Consider the following 19,182-nt stretch of genomic DNA (forward strand, 5'->3'; position numbering starts at 1 on the left):
TCATTTGATCTTCTGCTTACATGTCCAAACCATCTTAAACGATTTTCCATCATCTTAAACTCAATCGGTGCAACCCCTACTTTCTTCCTAATAATCTCATTCCTCAAACGATCCTTTCTTGTATGCCCACACATCCAACGTAACATGCGCATCTCCGCCACATTCATCTTTTGCACGTGACAATGTTTCACTGCCCAGCATTTCGTGCCGTATAACAAAGCCGGTCGAATTGCCGTGCGGTAAAATTTTCCCTTCAATCTTTGGGGCATGCCTGAGTCACATAGGAACCCCGTGACACCTTTCCACTTCAACCAACCTGCTTTGATATGGGCCACATCGCCATCCAATTCTCCATCCTTTTGGATAATAGATCCTAAATAATGGAACATTTCAGAGCCTTGGACAATTTTCCCATCTAAGTTAATCGCCCCTGTCTCTCTATCTTGGACTCCACTAAACTTACACTCCATATATTCCGTCTTATTTCTATTCAGCCTAAAACCCCGAGATTCCAAAGTTTGTCTCCATAACTCCAACTTACTTTCCACTCCTTCTTTTGTTTCATCAATCAACACAATATCATCTGCAAACATCATGCACCAGGGTATACCATCTTGGATTGACCTCGTCAATTCGTCCATGACTATAGCAAAAAGAAACGGGCTAACTGCGGAACCTTGATGCACTCCAATCGTAACGGGCAATTCCCAAAAAAAATTTTCATCACAAAAAAAATGCTGCCCCTCCCCCATCGAAACCCACCTCTTCCATTTTCAAGGTTTAAAGCACAAATTCTAAGATGAAAACTTCAGAGTTGGAGTTTTCATGGTCAAATTTGACTATCTAAAACCATAATTGAAAATTAAAAAAGTCTTTTTCCTTTTATTATCGATTTTTTTTTCCAACAATTTGGTTTTGTTTAGTGGTTTTGAGTGAAAGGAGTGTGTTTTCTTGGGGTGGGGTAGGTTTTCCAGGTGGTGGAACTGATTTCCGGCGGAGACGGGTGAAGGAGAAGAAGAGGAGAGAGAGGGGATGAAGGTGAAGGTGAAGCTACATGAAGGAGGAGATAGATGGTGAAGCTACATGAAGGAGGGGAGAGAAAACAATGAGGTGTGAATGCAATTAATGGGTGGAACAACCAAGAAAAAAAGCAATAGTGGCAGTCATTAAAAAAAAATGGACTTTTTAATGTTATTTTGGCATACTTTTTAACAAAAAGTAGGACGATATCGGTATTTATAATTTGTTATGAGGGTAGAATGGGTAGTTTAAAATGGCAAAAATTAAACAGGAAAACTTTTTGAAACACCCGAAAAGGGAAACAGGATAAGTATTATGAAATTGAGGGAGTATGATATTGTAAGTAAAAGCTGAAACCATTGTCCTAGTAGTCTAGTTACTGCTTTGGCTTTATTGATGTGAAAAAACAGAATAGTCCACAATTTTCTGATATACCGCTCAACACTTGAAATTTCTATGACTAAGAATCCACCATCTACAAATTTTATTAACTAAAGGTGTTGGGGTAGCATACTCATAAAGTCATCAGACTACTTGTATGAGACTAATTTTATTAACTGCTAACATGCTAGTATTATGCTTTTAAATGTAAACTTGCTGAGATGATTATGCTTATTTACAGGTGTGAAGAGATCTTGAAGGCAACCGATTTAAACATAGTGTTACGCGATTTTGGGAGGTCAAATAGATGGAAGCATCTTTCTCAGGTTGACTAGTCTGTAGCATTAGATAATTAATTAAATAGTATTTTCTCTTGTGCAGGTTATAGTTTATGTGGCAATGTTATGAGCTATTTATAGCTTATTTGTGATGTCTTACGAACAATGGCAGATCTAGGATTAACAAACGGGGTATGCATCGAAATTCAAGTTTTCAAACCCGTTTTCATTAGCCTATACATCTCCCACAACTACGCAATGTTCCTTTTAAGGTACTACCTCCGTTTCAAAATGATCTTTACACTTTCCGTTTTAGTTTTTTTCATAATGTTTTTTACACTTTCCTTTATTCTATTTTTTGGACATGAAAATTTACTATCTTACCCTTCTTACTCCACAATATTTGCAATTTTCCACTCACTTTCTCTGTATTCATTTTTTTTTCTTATACCCACCCACCTTTTTACACATTTCTCTTATCCATATTTTATTATTTTTAACCAACTTTTCTACTTTTGTCTGAATATTTGTGCAAATAGTAACCGTAAAGTTCTTTATGAAATGGAGGTAGTATTATTACATTTCCCTTTTTCAAACTTTGATCATTTATAGAAAAAATAGTCATATAAAATTTATCTCAAAAAGTTATATTTCAAAATTTTGCCGTTTTTGGTACACACTTATATTAAGGGAAATTCTCATCCTGTACTATTGATTAATATCATTCATGACTTTGATGAGGCTTAAAACATAGAAGAAGTTTGACTGTCCATCTTTTTGATATATATATATAAGGTATCCTCGGGATAATTCAATCGAAGTAATTGGATGTCAAAACCATGTCTCCTTCCCTGTTTAAACCGCTTCTCTTTCTCACTCCTCCGCCCTCGCCGGAGATCCAAAATGACGACATTATCGTTGCAAAGTACTCTCGAATACATCATCTAAGAGTATACCAAACCTTTTGATTCTCCAATCACTGTCCATCTTCCTAATTTTTGTTGGCCCATTTCTCCAGATCTTCCTTCCTCCCTAATTTTAATCTAATCAAACCCAAAAAGTGAATGGGAAATCGAGTAATTGGAGCTTGGCTTTCATGTAATTCAATTTTCCAATGAATTTACCTTTGCATTCTCTGAATTTACCTCCAAAGTGGCGATGCTCTTTCCAAGAGTTTCTTGTAGTTCAAAAGGTAGCCTTAAGGGAATTTTCCTCATAACCAAAGGGTTGCCTGGAGACACCATTTCGTCCTCCTTAACGCCTTGACAAAAAGGGATAAGTGGTCCACTCCTTCAACCTAGTTTGTTGTCGATAATTTTATTCAACTTTTTTTGGGTTTTTTTTTGTTTTTTTTTGTCGGCTTTGAAACACCACCTCGAATTGAGTACAATTTACAAGAGATAGCTTCAAATGAGATAGGCTTTTTCTACGGCGGATTTAGAGTGCTCAACGCCTTGGTAGGCGACAGTTAGGGGTGTTAATGAGCCGAGCCGAGACCGAACCTAGGCGTGCTCGGCTCGAGCTCGATACTTCAAAACTTAGGCTCAGCTCGAGCTCGAAGCTCGACGAGCCTTGGAAATTGAGCTCAAGCTCGGGCTCGAAATTAGGCTCGGTTCAGCTAGAGCTCGAAGTTTAACGAGCCTGGAAAAACAAGCTCGTAACTTTTAAGCTAAGCTTGCCATCGATTCTAGTTCAAAATTTTGATTACTAAACTCAAATCTATTCGGCCCAATTCAAATTTAACTTCAAAGCCAAAACAGGCCCAAAGTAATTAACTTTGGAAGGCCAAAGAATATTAACATCTGCACAGACTCAGCCTCCTAACTAGGCATTTGTTTTTATAACAGATTTTAGTTAGCTTCTTATTTATTTGGTCGATGTGGGAGAATACATAGCTTCCTCAAAAACAAAGTGGTTTTGTCTTAGGACTACTTGTATCAGCGGGTTTATTTAGAATATCGATGTGGGAGAGTAAAGAGGTTATTTAAAAGGATGATCTACAACAAATTTAATTGGAGGTGGTGAGGATTTCTTCCATTAGTCAGAGGTATAAAGTGGTGCTTGTATGATTATATCTTTGATATGAATCATGATGTACTTTTAGTTTTTGATAAATTAGAGAAGCCCATTTCAATGAACAAGCCAAATGGTCGGCCCTATTAAAGAATAAATATATAAATATGAGTTTAATTTATATGGATATCAACCTTTCATTCAGGTGCAATCAACCGATATGGGACTCGATTATTATTACTCTTAAAAACTTGAGCTTGTTCACGAGCTTTCGAGCCGAGCCTAGGATAGCTCAAGCTTGACTCGTTAAGATCTCGAGCCGAACCCGAGCTCGAGTCGAGCCCGCTCGAGCCGAGCTTTGACCGAACTTTAGCGAGCCGAGCATCGAGCAGTTCACGAGCAGGCTCGGCTCATTAACACCCCTAGCGACAGTCGCGACACGGAGGGTGGAGCAATACATTAGAGTTGGGGAGATGTGTGGAGAGAGGAAGAGTTTCAAAAGTTTGTGGGGGTTGTTGTGGCGGCGGTGGTAGTTGACACAATAGGGAGGAGAATTATTTGGTTCAATATAAGTTAAAGAAAAAAAAAAGGCAAGTGAAGGGAACTAAAAGGAAGAGAAGGGAAATAGATTTATTTTCCAATGTTTGGTTTTATGAAAGGAAATGAAGGAAAGACAGTAAATTACTAAATTTGATTGACAACTTTTAATTTTGTATTTCCTTTTAAATCCCTCCAAATTTAGGAGGGAAGGAAAGTGAAGATTTTATAAAAGAGCTTTCTTATCATTTGTTCATGTTTTTTTGCCAATCTTGGTGATGGTTGTTCGCCGAGGTTAGTGAGTTCTGTGAATTAGATAAAAATGTGAAATATATGTTATTTTTTGCTTTTTATTTTTTTCTTATATTTACTTAATAACCATGGTTAGCAGAATTTAGGTAGTTACAAATGTATAATCAAGAGTACAATGTTACTCTAGATAATAAGTTATTTTTTTTTTTCCGTTATCCAAATAAAAAATGCAATTACACAAGGTTATCATTTGAGAATTTCCCTTATATTAAAGTATATTAAAAGTGGAACTCCATACCTAGTAATCTAGATTTGATTCTAAAGGAAAAAAGACAAAGGTAGTTTTAAATGCATGTACAATAAACTAAGACAAAATAAGATTAATTTTACCAATAAATGCATAAAAGGAGACATGGGGTAAAAGCATATTGAAGTAATAGCGGAACATTAGTTGGAAAAATTTATTAACAATGTGAAGGAAGGAAAACAAATAAACAATGAAAAAGAAAATGAAAGCTTAGGAAAATTAGTATGTTTGAAAAAGAACATTGGTTGGGAAACATGATTAACAATGTAATAAGGAAGAAAAACAAATAAAGAATGAAAAAGAAGATGAAAGTGTAGGATATACTATGCTTAGAAATAAACGCCCAAATAAATTACTAAGCACAAGCTGCAGAACTTTGGACGCGCTCAAGTTACCAGCAAGCTACACTTATATTTTCTCCAACCTTCAAATGTTTTTAAAGTAATCACTTGCATACCCTTGTGTACGTACAATATATGCCCCCTGCATACTTGGCTTGGAACTAGAGTCTTTTGTAATATTTCACTCATTTCATTTTATGACTGCGGTTTATTTGGGTTATAAACTTGTGGTTAAGTTTTATGCAGCAACTTTTAGTTAGGGTGAAAGATTTTGAATTATCAGGATGTGCTTGTCATGGTTGACCCAGGTGACATTTTGATCTCGGTGTCACTTATATCGAACCATCAGTTCAAGTTACTTGTGCTGAGAAGATGCAGACCAGTGGAAATACATACTTACCAATCTCTCTACGTTGAATTTGTGGATAGTGGAGAGTCTGGAAACTATGGTTCAAATGCCTTTCTCCTATGCACGAGTTAAAACATCTCCACTTTCTGTTATGTTCGTTAATTAGATCGTTGTGAAGTGCTTTATGGCAAGCCTTATTTGTGTGATCATGATATTATGTGTCGGCCTAAGCTCAATGGCATTCTTATGAGCAAAGGCATGGATCTTGTGTTATATTTCTAAGACACGAGTAAGAAGCCGCATTGATATCCTCCTCGCTCTTCTTCCCCATCACCTATAGTGGTGGATCTTCTCTTTCTTCATTCAAGGGCTTAGTTCAATATTCCAGTGGAGGAGACCGAATACATTCTAGTCTTCCATTAAAAGAAGGATAAATTATATTTTACCACCTAAGAAAATCGAAAAATTGTTTTTTACCACCTAAAAAACTAAAACTTGTATTTTACCACCTACAAAAAATTTAAAACTTGTCTTTTACCACCTGGAAAATGGAAAAATAGATGAAAATGTTAAGTGGGCAGCCACAATAACGGTAATATTTTTGATATGTTCTTTTCTTCCATGATTTCATGTATTTAACTCTCTTCTCTTCCTCCGATTCCTTAACTTCCATGAATTCACATAATTTTTCAGCATCATTAATGCCCAAAATTGACCAAACTCAATGGAAATAAAGAGAGAACGGTGAAAGATTTAAAAAATATCACATAGGGAGTGTAACAAATTGGAGGGAAATTGAATTAGGTAGTCACACATAGGTGTTTCATCTGTTTTTTTGTTTTCAGGTGGTAAAAAAACAAGTTCTAATTATGTTTTAGGTGGTAAATACAAGTTTTAGTTTTTTAGGTGGTAAAAAAACAATTTTTCGATTTTTGTAGGTGGTAAAAAACAATTTGTCCTTACAAGAATGGACCTAATTGTTATGCTTTCACACGGTATAATAAATTTTAATGGGCGTCAGTTGAGTTTCGTGGGAAATCCCACAATATCTATCACAAAGTTACCTGAAAACCTAATACTATAATTCAGAAATTTCTCAAGAAATGTCACCTAATTGCTAATACTTAACTGTTTACTTTTTTATTTTTATTTCATAGTGAACTCTAGATTTGTTGAGAGTTGTATTGTATTTATGATTGCCCTTTGTATTGGACTATTGGTTTATGTTGTACTTAAGGCGTATATTTTTGCACAGCTATTGTTCGAAGTCATTTATTACTTTCCGATTAATGGAATTTGAAAACGTCATATCTCTTTTCTCTATCTGGTGTTGCCTCCTATTGCTAATGTCCAGATATTCTACTGACAAGTTCTTGCACTTGAGCTTCCTTCCATGTTTCATTCGGTTATTTGTGGATGCCAAGTTATAGTTATAATTCTTGTTCATGGTTGATGTTTTGCAGCTGTTTGAGTGGATGCAAAAGCATGGAAAGATCAATGTTGCATCATATAGCAGTTACATTAAATTTATGGGGGAGAGCAAGGACATTTCAAGGGCTCTTAATGTATACGAGACTATAAATGACGAAGCTGTGAAAAATAATATCTCAATATGCAATTCTGTTCTCAGTTGCTTGATTAAGAATAAGAAGTTTGACAAAGCAATGAGTATGTTTAAGAAGATGAAGCAAAATGGTTTGCAGCCAGATGTAGTGACGTATAGCACGGTAAGCGTATACCAGTGGTATAACTTGCTGTCAGAATTTAGGTTTCTTCAATCAGTTTAAATGAGACACTTAAAGAAGTAAGTTAGCTTGAGGTGCAAAATTTGGATATTTAAATCAAAGATACTATATGCTGTTTTGACATGAGTGCTGCAGTTATCTTGGGGTGTCTAGATATTGAAGCAGTGAAATTTGGATAAACATTTTGGTTTGTTAATTCGGCTCTTTATCATCTTAGCTGCTGGCTGGTTGCTTGAAATTAGATCATGGATATATGAAGGCACTACAGTTGGTTGAAGAGCTGGAAAATAGTGGGATTCTGATGGACAATGTGACATATGGGACTCTTATAGCTGTTTGTGCTTCAAACGGCCGATGTGAGGAGGCAGAAATGTATTTCATGCGCATGCAGGCTGAAGGTCATTCTCCAAACGTCTACCATTATAGCTCATTGCTCAATGCATACTCTTTTGATGGTAACTATCAGAAAGCTGATAAATTGGTTCAAGATATGTCATCTGCAGGAATTATGCCGACCAAGGTTTGAATTCTGCTACTGCTATGACATTTGTGTACATGATAAGAGTGTTTGACAAAATATAAGGATTTAAATTTAGTCAACAAGAACGTGAATAAAAAAATTCCAAGGCCTGACGTGATGAACACTTATTGCCGCAATTGATGGCTATGGAAACAAAATTATTTATCCCAGCTCGTAACCAATCACTTTAGTCCTATAAGTGACATTCTCGGTTAAAGCTTTGTTGGGCTGTTAATGAATGATAGGAAAGAAACTGAGAGTTAACTAATGATGTCAAGAAATCATGCAATCAAGCGTGGTTATCACATAGATTACAAAAGAAGTCAGAAGTCAACAAAACTTAAGAGGTGAGTATTTATCTTGCATCTTGTTAAGAGTTGTTGACTTAAATTTGGAATCCAAGCATTGATGTATAACTCCAACTTCAACCTAAATATGAATCACTAATAGCAGTCTTGTAGAGTTGTAAACATTAGTATTAGGAAACTATTGCCAAGTGTTTAAATAATGCATTCTGAAACATTTTAAGGATCCCGCCTTAGGTCACATGCTAACTTTTAAGCATATTTTTTTGGATTTTTTGAATAAAACCACCTTTTAAAGTTGCTGTTTTTGAAATAACTACCTTATATGTTTTTTTTAAACAACCACCTTAAACTTTCTTTTTTATGAAATTACCACCAAATGTTAACGGACGTCCAAACTTCCGTTAGTGGGGCCCACAACCAACGACCAATTTTTTTTCCCTCCATGTTCACTCGATACTCTCTTTCTTCTCCTTCTTTACTGTTCTTTTCATCTTCCAACCAATTTCTTCTTCCTCATTACTGCCCTTCACACTCCCCCCTCATTTATTATCTGTACTTTTTGTCCTCAACCACACAATTCGAATCTCTCTATCCTCCATCACTGTCAAATGCTCATTGGAAAGAAACATAGATAATGCACAAAGACACATACCTTCCTTATGTACCTCAACCCAACTCTAAATCTTACTAACCATACGTTCCTGATACTATGGAGAATGCAATTGAAAACCATAATCCAACATTGAACGATCAATTTGTGGTAATATCCACTACCATCTAGCAGAAAATATTTCGAAAGTAGTATCAATTCAATCAACCAGTTTGAGTTAACACCAATCATCGAGTATTTATCAAGAAGAATCCAAGGCTGGGGACCAACATCATCTTCTTGGACGTCACAAGGAAGGACCAGAAACTCCATGTGTGTGCTTTAATTGGTGGGAAAGCACGATTAAAGTATTAAACTATAACCCTAATCTCAAATTTGTTGATTAATTAGTAAAACATTTCCGCTTTTGTTCATTGGTAACCCTAAAAAATTAATTTGTTGAAATTGATGCCATTTGGTTGATTAAACTATCAATTAAGTTTAAACTATAACCCCAAATCGAAAAACCCCCCAATTCTACAATTGAAGAACCCTAATTTCAATTTAGTACAAATTACCTGTTTAAGAACGCGGACCATGCGGATGATTGAGGGGAAGTGCCGAAATTTTCTTGCTGATGAATTGTACTTGAAAAATTGGGAGAGAAATAGATTTAATTTGCGGAATTTCGATAAAAAAAATTCGACAGAGATTTGTTAATGGAGGAAGGGTTCATGGAGAGGAAGAAGGAAGGAAAAGAAGAGGGAAAAGGAATATGGCCGTTGGTTGTGGTGCCCACTAACGGAAGTTTAGACGTCCGTTAACATTTGGTGGTGATTTCATATAAAAAGAAAGTTTAAGGTGGTTATTTAAAAAAAAAACATATAAGGTGGTTATTTCAAAAACTGCAACTTTAAAAGGTGGCTTTATCCAAATAATCCTTTTTTTTTTGCTTTCCCAAAAAACAAAACATTTTTTCCCCTTATTGTTTTTCTTTGTTTTGCTTTTGATATAAATAATTCTAGTTTAAAAAAAAGCATTTTTTTTCTTCTTACTGTTGTTTTTTTTTTTATGTTTTTTGTTTTTGATATAAATTATTCAAGTTTAATAATTCTTCCTTTTTTGGATGTTTTTTTTTAGTTGGCACGTTTCTCTTTTTGAAATGTTTTCTAAGATGCAATTCCAATTCTACCCTTATCCCACATTACTTTTTTGGTTGAGTACTTTGGGTAGGTATAAATTAGGGGAATTAGTGAATTACAATCTTTAGGCTTTCATTTTACTCCTTAATTCTTGTGCCAAAATGAGTGTTTCAACTAAATAAAAATGGAGGAAGTATCATAAGATAGTAGGTTGATCATTATACGTTCTATGATGGTGCTAATTGTGAGTCGTGAATTGTGATACATTTCTAAGTTATATAAAAAACACTGTCTTGGTACCTTCCTTGAGAGTCAGGGTTGTGTTTTTGTCTTTGTTTTAATTTTGATAACAATTTGTCTTTACTTCAAATATCTCTAAACACAGGCCTGTAACTTAGTTCAATTTTTTGTTTGCCGAGTATCGTGAGCTATTTGCCTAAACTACTATCCAGTCATGAACTAATTATTTTTTTATGTTTACGCAGTCATCTTGACTGGTTAGGTATAAGTATACAGTTATGCATTCTTTTTTTATCTACAGCAGGTTCATCCTACAGTGTCTTTCTGGTTATCAAATGTGCAGTCATTTGGTTAATATAGTTTTACTTTCCCAAAAGAAAAAAAGTGTGTAGTCATTTGGTTAATATAATTAATATGTAAATGACCAATTTTGGTTAATAACTACTTTGTATTCAATTGGGAATTCTCTGTATGTGTACTTTGTTGAAGTTGTACTATGGTCTCCTCAGATTTTGTTTTTGCAGGTTGTTTTGACAACTTTGTTAAAGGTCTATGTTAAAGGAGGCTTGTTCGAAAAATCTAGATCACTGTTATCTAAGCTAGAAAGGTTGGGCTATGCTGACAATGAGGTACCCTAATTTTCCTTTATGCAGCCAAATCTTTGTGTCAATTATTTATATTTGACCATTTGAAAGCATGGTATATGCTCATATCACTATATTGTATGCATAGAAGATAGAACTAGGCATTCCGCCTAAGCATGTGAAAAACAGAGTTTTTTTTGGGTAAGTGAAAAAATATAATTGCACCAAAAAAGATGAATTACATCTTATAATTGTTGGATGTTTGACAAACTTTCTAGGAAGGATTCATAAAAAAAAACCAACGATTACCTATTACAAGCAAGGCTTAACTAAGCCTAAAACTGACCCTATCAAAATCACAAGCTTTGAATCCAAGTTTGATCTTGTATATAGCTTTACAACCTAATGTATAAGCTATTCTACTCTTTACCATGTGTTGAATATCTTTCACTACTTTATCTACAAAATTCACCTTATTTAGCCAGTAGCTCTCATTCCTTGTTTGCCAGATTTTATATACTATAGCAGCTACTGCAGCAAGAGCAACTTTTCTTTGTACTCTACTACCTTTAAACCTGCTTCTAATCCACTTAAGTGTCTGAAAGAATATTCTTATATGGTATTGAATACCCAACCATGTGAAAATGGCCTCGTGCATCTCTCACTGTATTCACATCCAAACCAAAGATGATCATGTGGTTCCACTGCTGACCCACATATCATACAATCTGTATCATTTGTAACAATTTTTTTTTTGTCTGCAATCTTTTCTGACTTGCTACCGAGACTATTATTCTGTGTTTAGGTAGATATATTCTGCTCCAAACACCATAGCTCCATTCAACATTCACTTGCCCATGTAGGATCTCCTGTTTGTAAAGCTTGCCAATAGAGTGTACTTTGTTTGGTTTCCAATTTTGCATTCCTAAATGTGGATGCTATCTTTCACCGTGCACATGTACTTTATAACCCTACTAGTGTATTAGGACGGTTATAACACCACCGGTCATTATTCTTCACATTCACTACGTTAACTCATTTTACCCACAAATCATCCGTTTGTGCTCCTATGTGCCAAAAAGCTTCTCCACAACTACTTGTTGGAAGTAATGCTTGAAAAAGAGTCCGCCCGATGTTGCCGCCCGACCGGGCGCGCATGCGAAGTGAAAATGGGCGGTTATTTCACCTGACCCGGCGGGCCATCAGGCGCCAAAAGTCGTATTTTTGAACTTTTCCTTTGCTTCCTCGTAATTCCTTTCGTAACAACTCTTTTAATTGTTGTTTAATTTATAGGATTATAGTCCTTCCGATTATGATGAGTTAAGGTGGTGTATGTTCCTGTTGAGTATGGAGGTTACTAACCCTTCATTATCGGTTAGTTGCCTTGATTATGGTCATTGGATTCCTTTGAGTCTTTTGACTTCCTTCGGCTGTTTTGATTCCTCCACAAATCCTGCATATATATTTCTTTTCTGATTTTTGATTATTTAATGGATGGTTATTATCCTTGGTTAAGGATATAAACTAAACTCTTCATCTTTCTTGAATTGATTCTCTTGATTGAATTGGTCATTGATCTCTTTAGATTTTTGGACATCCTTTGGTGGTTGGTTTTCCCAAAACCCCTTATATATTCTTTCATTTGTAAGAAGACCAATATGAGAAAAAACACATACACCTTTTTGAGTTCATGAGAGGTACCAAACTTGTCTTAGATATAAGATGATCAATACTTTTCTTTAAGCCATTTTTCATTCCTTATTGTTTTGGGCCTAAGTTTATGTAGGTCCATCTCATCACCCAAAAGTGCCTTTGTGTGTTGAGAGTTTTGTAAACCTTAGGGAACGGATCGTTGAATACAATTGTGCACCCCTGTTGCACCGAATCTTGTTTTCAAGGCAGTGGTTTGATAACCACGACACACCGATTTCCTAAACTCGTTATTATTTCCATTCTAGTATTTTGCCTTGAAAACCCAATTTTTACAACACTACCTTGTTCCATAAACCGATGTTTCTAATTCCTAGACCACCCGTCTTTTTGGGCTTGCTCACGTTATCCCATTTAACATAGTCTGGTCTTCCACTCTGCTCGCTAAAGAAAGTTCCTACAGATGTCATTAATTTTTTTCAAGATTATTTTAGGCAAGACAATTGTTTGTGCCGTGATGGCTAATGTGCACAACGATTAATTTTTTTCAAGATTATTTTAGGCAAGACAATTGTTTGTGCCGTGATGGCTAATGTGCACAACGATTACCGGTTGTATTCTTCTAGCAAATGCGAGGTTTTTGGTGCACCAAGAACTAATTGTTGCAGTCATCTTCTCCACTATTTTCTCACAGTCAACCAATTTAATTTTAGAGGCACAAATAGGTACCCTAGGTGATTAAGAGGAAGAAAACTCAGGCTAAAACCTGACATATCTTGTAATCTCTGAACTTCTTGATCTTTCGGGCTGCACACTTTTTGCACCACTTTTCATGGGAGAAAATTACGATTTTTGGTGCATCAAAATGAAGGCTTTATTGACTGCTCTACACTTATGGGAAATATTTGAACAAGGATATATTCTTCCTAAACCACACTTATGGGAAATATTTGAACAAGGATATATTCTTCCTAAACCATTAACTGGGCAACAATTAACTACCGAACAACAAAGTTTAGTAAAAGAGAAAACCACGAAGAATGCAAAAGCAACTGCATATCTTCATTCTTCTATTGGAGAGACGATTTTTCCACGAATCGTAGACACTACTTCGGCAAAGGAGTTGTGGATACTCTCCAGGAAGATTTTCATTGCTCGGAAAATGTAAGAGCTATAAACTACAAAATTTTCTGAAGCATTTACAGAATCCGAAGAAGATTCGATATTATTTAGAGTTCTAGGGGATCCATGTGGCGTTCTAGGAGTACCCCTGATGGTTTTATTGTGGGAAATGATTATACAAGGAATTATAATAATATGAGAAAATGTGTTTTTGTTATTATATGATATATGTTTACAAAACATAACGTTACATTATATAGTCACTCATTATCTATTTAACTAATGGTTTACAATTGTTCTGTATATCAACCATTCAATTAACAACATAACTATATATAGTAAGTGTCAATTTTAACACTCCTCCTTGACACTTAATTCTGGCATCCCAAGCTTGAGTCTTAGTTCTTCTAATTTTTGTTTTGGTAATGCCTTTGTGAATATATCAACGAGTTGCTCTTGTGTAGGGCAATACTCTAAATTTATTTTACCTTCTCTTTGTGGCTCTCCCAAAAAATGATACTTGATTTTGAAGTGTTTGGTTCTTTTGTGACATACAGGTTTCCTTGCAATAGCAATTGCTGACATGCTGTCACAAAGTATTTTGTCGGATTACATTGTTCTTTCCCATATCTTTGAGCACTTTACTTAACCAAATTGCTTGATTCACATCTGCACACGCGGCTATTTGGTTGAACAACATTATCTTGTTTTTGTGATTGCCATAAGAATATTCCACTTCCTAGAGTAAATGCATAACCTGATGTGCTTTTCATATCATCAATACATCCACCCCAATCATTATCAGAATACCCAACTAATTCCGAATTTTTAGTTGGTTTGTACCAGATACCTAATTCTTTAGTGCCTTTTAGGTATCTTAAAACTCTCTTTGTAGTGGAATAGTGAAGTTGACTGGGTTTTGCATAAACCTTGATAAAAGACTTTCAGAAAATATAAGATCAAGTCTTCAAGCTGTTAGATATAACAAGTATCCAACGTTACCCCTGTAAATGCTAGGATTAGCCTTTTCAGCTCCATCTTCTTTAGACAGTTTTTCATTTATAGGTAGTGGTGTTGACATAACTTTGCACTTATCCATCTTGGATTTCTTTAGGATAGCTTCTGCATACTTTCTCCGTGTTATAAAGATGCCTTCATTTGTTTGCTTTACTTCAAACCGAGAAAGAAGTTCATTAAGCCTAGATTTATCATTTCAATTTCTTATTTCATATGCTTCTTGAAGTCGCCAATCATTGCTTCATTATTTCCCGTAATGATTAAATCGTCAACATATAGGGATAAAATCATCAAATCTAATTTTGTATGCTTTACATACAAAGTGGGTTCACTTGGATTTCTTTCAAATCCAAACTTCAGCACGAACTCATTAATTCTGTTGTACCAAGCTCGTGGAGCTTGTTTCAACCCTTATAGCGCTTTCTTAAGCTTATAAGCTTGATTTTCTTTTCCTTCAATCACGAATCCTTCTGGTTGTTCGACATATATCTCTTCTTGGAGATAGCCATTTAAGAATGCGGACTTTACATCCATCTGGAAAGTATTCCATTTATGTTGAGCAGCTAAGGCAATTAAGATTCTTATTGTATCATGTCTCGCTACAGGAGCAAATGTCTCGGTGTAATCAGTACCATATTGTTGAGAGTATCCTTTTACAACAAGCCTTGCTTTGAACTTTTGAATTGAGCCATCTGGATTAAGTTTGGTTCTATAGACCCTCTTTCCAACTACATCTTTATGTTTTGGTCTCTTTGTGATAAGTACGAATTTTCTCAATCATTTTTAGCTCCTCCTTCATCGCATTTCTCCATTGTTGATGTTTTGAAGCTTCAACATAGTTGTTAGGTTCATAAACAGAAAAGCGTGTGTGGGTACACAAGATGGTCGAGTGGAGCGTGAACATAAACATATATTGAATGTAGCACATGCTTAATTTTTTTTTTGTGATTGCCATTTTATAAACGTGCTACATTCAATGATGCTACAACAATAGGAAAGCGTGTCCTAACAATAATCTCCTAGAATAGGAAAGCGTGTCCTAACAAGAATCACATTCACAATATTCTCATCAATCCCCGAGTCTATTTCCCCCGGAATGAAGAAGAGAGCCTCCTTAACAATGTTAAGAGTGAAATTGAGCTCATACGTAAGCAATGCTCCCATTTCAATAATCTAAGTACTAATATTTCTTCTGCCACCCTTTCTTGTGCCAAGCATGTTCCTATAAAATCCCAGAAAAGCATCCTTTACTTCCTCGGGGGTGTTAACCCAAACCCCTTGTTCATATTGAATAGCATTTATCCTGTTTTGGATTCTTCTCATTTTAATTCTCTTGTGAAAGAATCTTGAATTCTCATCACCTTCACCGCACCATTGATTCTTATCTTTTTGCTTCAGAAAAGAAATGTACTTCCTCCCATTCTTTTTAGTTGCAACACTTTGCTTTTCACACTTGCCAATGCATATCTTGAACAATTAATACTATTTAATTACCGATAAGTAAAAACTATAAAAATTTGATTTTCGCAAAGGAAAATTTTCAATTACTACCTACATCTTTAGTGACTTTGCAAATTACTACCTGCGTTGTTAAAAGTTGTCAATTACTATCTAGGTGTTTAGTTATTGTTGTAAATTGCTATCTTAATCCATATTCCAACCAATTAGTCACTAATCATATCATAATTAACTCTTAATCATACTTTAATAAATTTAATTAATTAAAAAAAATCCCAAACTAATTGAATCAGAAAATTAAAAAATACCCAAAAAAAACCCTCCACTCATCTCCAAATCCCCATAAACCCCAACCTTCACATCCTCCTCCAAACTTCTCCTTCCATCTTCGCCCTTGCCTTCACCAGAAAATCCTCAAACTTACACTCCATCTCTCTCTTCCCTGCTACTATCTCCCTGCAAACCTCCTCCACCGTCTCCCTCTCGCTAGTCTATCACTCTGTTGCCGTATCGCCACCGTCTCCTCCTCCTCAGCCCCAATTGCAGAAATTGCCCCTGATTGACTAAGCCGTATCCATCCCCTCTTACGCCGGATTATTGTTGTAAACAACTTTTGCGGGGGTAAAGTCGGAGATCATTTGAGAAGATGATGAAGAATTCTTAGTATAATAATGATGATTATTAAGATTAAGACTATGATGATTATAGTTGAGATCCGAATTTGTAGAATTGGAGGTTGGAGGCATCACGTGAATGACGCCATTTTTCCTTACCAAATACCAAGTTTTGTTATGGTGGAGAATGCAACACTTATTAATCTTTTTTAGTTTTTTTTTTTTGGTACTTTTGATTTAATTAGTTTTGGATTTTTTTTAACTATTATTAATTAGTTAAAATAATTAACGATTAATTGTGATATGATTAGTGACTAGTTAGCTGAAATATGAGCTAAGGTAGTAATTGACAACAATAACTAAGCACCTAGGTAGTAATTGACAACTTTTAACAAATTAGGTAGTAATTTTCAATGTCATGAAAGACCTAGGTAGTATTTGACAAATTTCCCTTTTGCAAAATATACATTAAGACGAATTTAACAAGATCCCACATGAATATGTTTTTCCCAAAGTGTAGATCATCAAAATTAAACAAAGTAGATTATGTGAATAGTGCAAAAACAAAGTGTTGCAACTATTTTGAATCGGAGGAAGTACTAATTATGAGCTACATGATATCTTTCACTAGCTACTTTTTCTTCTTCTGCAAATGTACAGCAACTTTCTGTAGCATCTCCTGTATTACTATCAAGTCATGATAGGTTTTAGCATCTTGTATCCCTTCATCCCCATATACTTCCGTATTAATCAACTTTAGATTTTGTTTGAGGAGTTTGAGTTTTGAGACAACTACAAACATTTTGCAATCCGGGATAGCCCTTTTGCATACCTCTTTCACATTATCCGCAAGTTTGTCAGACTTAGCCCACATACTGAAATATTTAAAAGGCTTCCTACCAACATGATCTACATAGACCTTTATAAGAGAAGGACAATGATCAAAACTTCCTTCTGCTAGAAAAACAGAGTTCTTCATACACACGAGGGCCACAATGTAAAATATCACGGTTTATCTGTTTCATATCGGGATTTCCGAACCGATATTTAGCGGTTTGTAAAGGCAGTTTTTGAAACAACGAGATCTCAGCCAGTTCGACCGCGTTGAAGTGGAATTCGGCCCCATCAAACATTTCCGACCGAGATTTAACTGAATTCTTGTAGGCTGTCGACTTCTCCATGAAAATTGACTTATTTTGTGGTGAGAACAACTGATAGGAGGAAGGGGGGGGGGGGGGGGGACTGATTGACAGCCTCTAGGGTTTGATGGAAGTTGGCGGCTGGGTCTTTAAAATATTGGTTGGGCTTTAGGTTAACTACGCCCAATTTTTTTTACATATTTATCTACTTGGGCTACTGTCCTACACACAAAAGAACATTTAATTCACGTTGTCCCCTTTAAACACAAACAGTTTATTCATACAACCACCGTTTTCAAACATAATAAGGTGAAAGCTTCATTAGATGCACCAGAGTATTGGATTGGTATTGTATGATTTAAGGGTTTTAAACTCATAAGCAGTATATACATTAACAGATGACCAGGAGCTCTTTAAGAGTTGGTGGGAAAGACTCAGTGTCAATGATTCTGTGCATTGCCAAAATAAGATCCAGGGAAAACCATAAGATGCACCAAAATGATGTGAGAAAAACTCTCTAACCCACAAGTATTCACAAGTCACAACTAGAGAACGGAATATGGCCACTTATTTTCAGCCATAAAAACTGAAAGTTGGCCAAACATGTACTGTGGCCTCCCACTATTTCATGTTTAGTCCATAGAGATCTTGCCAACTTTATTAGAATGCTAAAATTATTATCACCATCTCCCTGCTGCCACTACACAATCAGACATCTAGAGTGAATCACTTATTCAGTCTTCTACTCTTGAGTTTGTCAACTATATTGAGCCTCGTTAGCCAAGCTGTCCATGCTAAAGTCTTTCCTTTCTCATGGCTTTATGTAACCCCAGATAATACTGCATGCATCAATTAAATGATAATTAACATCTCTTCCTAAGGAACCCTCTCTGATTAGTTTAGTCGTGTGTGCTATGCATATCCATGAAACTCTCTGGATTTGTCATTAATGTCTTATGCTCCTGTTTAAATTTTTTGCTCACAGCTATATTGTACTTAACTAGTGAATAAACATAGTAAAGGGAACCGAAGAACAATGACTATTAAGTTGCTGGCTTGTAATTCCATTCTTATCAGGGGTTCTCATCCATGTTTCTCTGGTTCCAAATGTGTCCAAGAAAATCAGACTTCTGTGACGGAAAACTAGCAAATATCTTGCTTAGGATCAGTTTGAAGCTTACCAAGCTTCACCTTTCCTTTTCCTTTTTCAGCTCAACACTCAAACTTCAGGGGAGTTTGAACATTTTCCAACCCCTTATTATATGCATGTTTTGGCACCTAGTTTAGGAGCAAAGTATGGGACTTGTAAGGCTCCATTGCGCTATGTTAACTTAGAGCTCATTAATTCAAAACCACAGCATGACTCAAATGGTGGGCAACCACATGTTCAATGTGGTTGATGATCTATCATATTTAGATCCTACCAGCATTTGCATGTGGAATATGCCAAGATCTCCAGGACAGTATAGCACTGTATTGTCTGTGTTCTGCATTATGTCTTTCATCTTTACTTGTTATTTTTTGGGGTAATTTTGCAGCAAACTTTTTTCCCCTCTCACGTTTACTAGAGTCCATT

The 19,182-nt window shown here is 35.6% G+C and overlaps 1 protein-coding gene across 2 annotated transcripts in view; it reads left to right on the forward strand.

The window, feature by feature from the left end:
• The window catches only part of LOC110784872 (pentatricopeptide repeat-containing protein At1g10910, chloroplastic), a 34,732-nt gene that overhangs the window by 4,364 nt on the left and 11,186 nt on the right, over window positions 1-19,182 (forward strand). The window contains exons 2-5 of one of the 2 annotated variants that reach the window (XM_056840352.1): window positions 1,643-1,727; window positions 6,942-7,205; window positions 7,441-7,743; window positions 10,532-10,651. In XM_056840352.1, the coding sequence (XP_056696330.1) occupies window positions 1,643-1,727; window positions 6,942-7,205; window positions 7,441-7,743; window positions 10,532-10,651 (772 nt within the window). The remainder of the gene's footprint in view (window positions 1-1,642; window positions 1,728-6,941; window positions 7,206-7,440; window positions 7,744-10,531; window positions 10,652-19,182) is intronic. The other variant, XM_021989319.2, reaches the window with a different exon arrangement.

This window comes from Spinacia oleracea, chromosome 3 (assembly GCF_020520425.1).
Source record: "Spinacia oleracea cultivar Varoflay chromosome 3, BTI_SOV_V1, whole genome shotgun sequence".
Classification (NCBI taxonomy): Eukaryota; Viridiplantae; Streptophyta; class Magnoliopsida; order Caryophyllales; family Amaranthaceae; genus Spinacia; species Spinacia oleracea.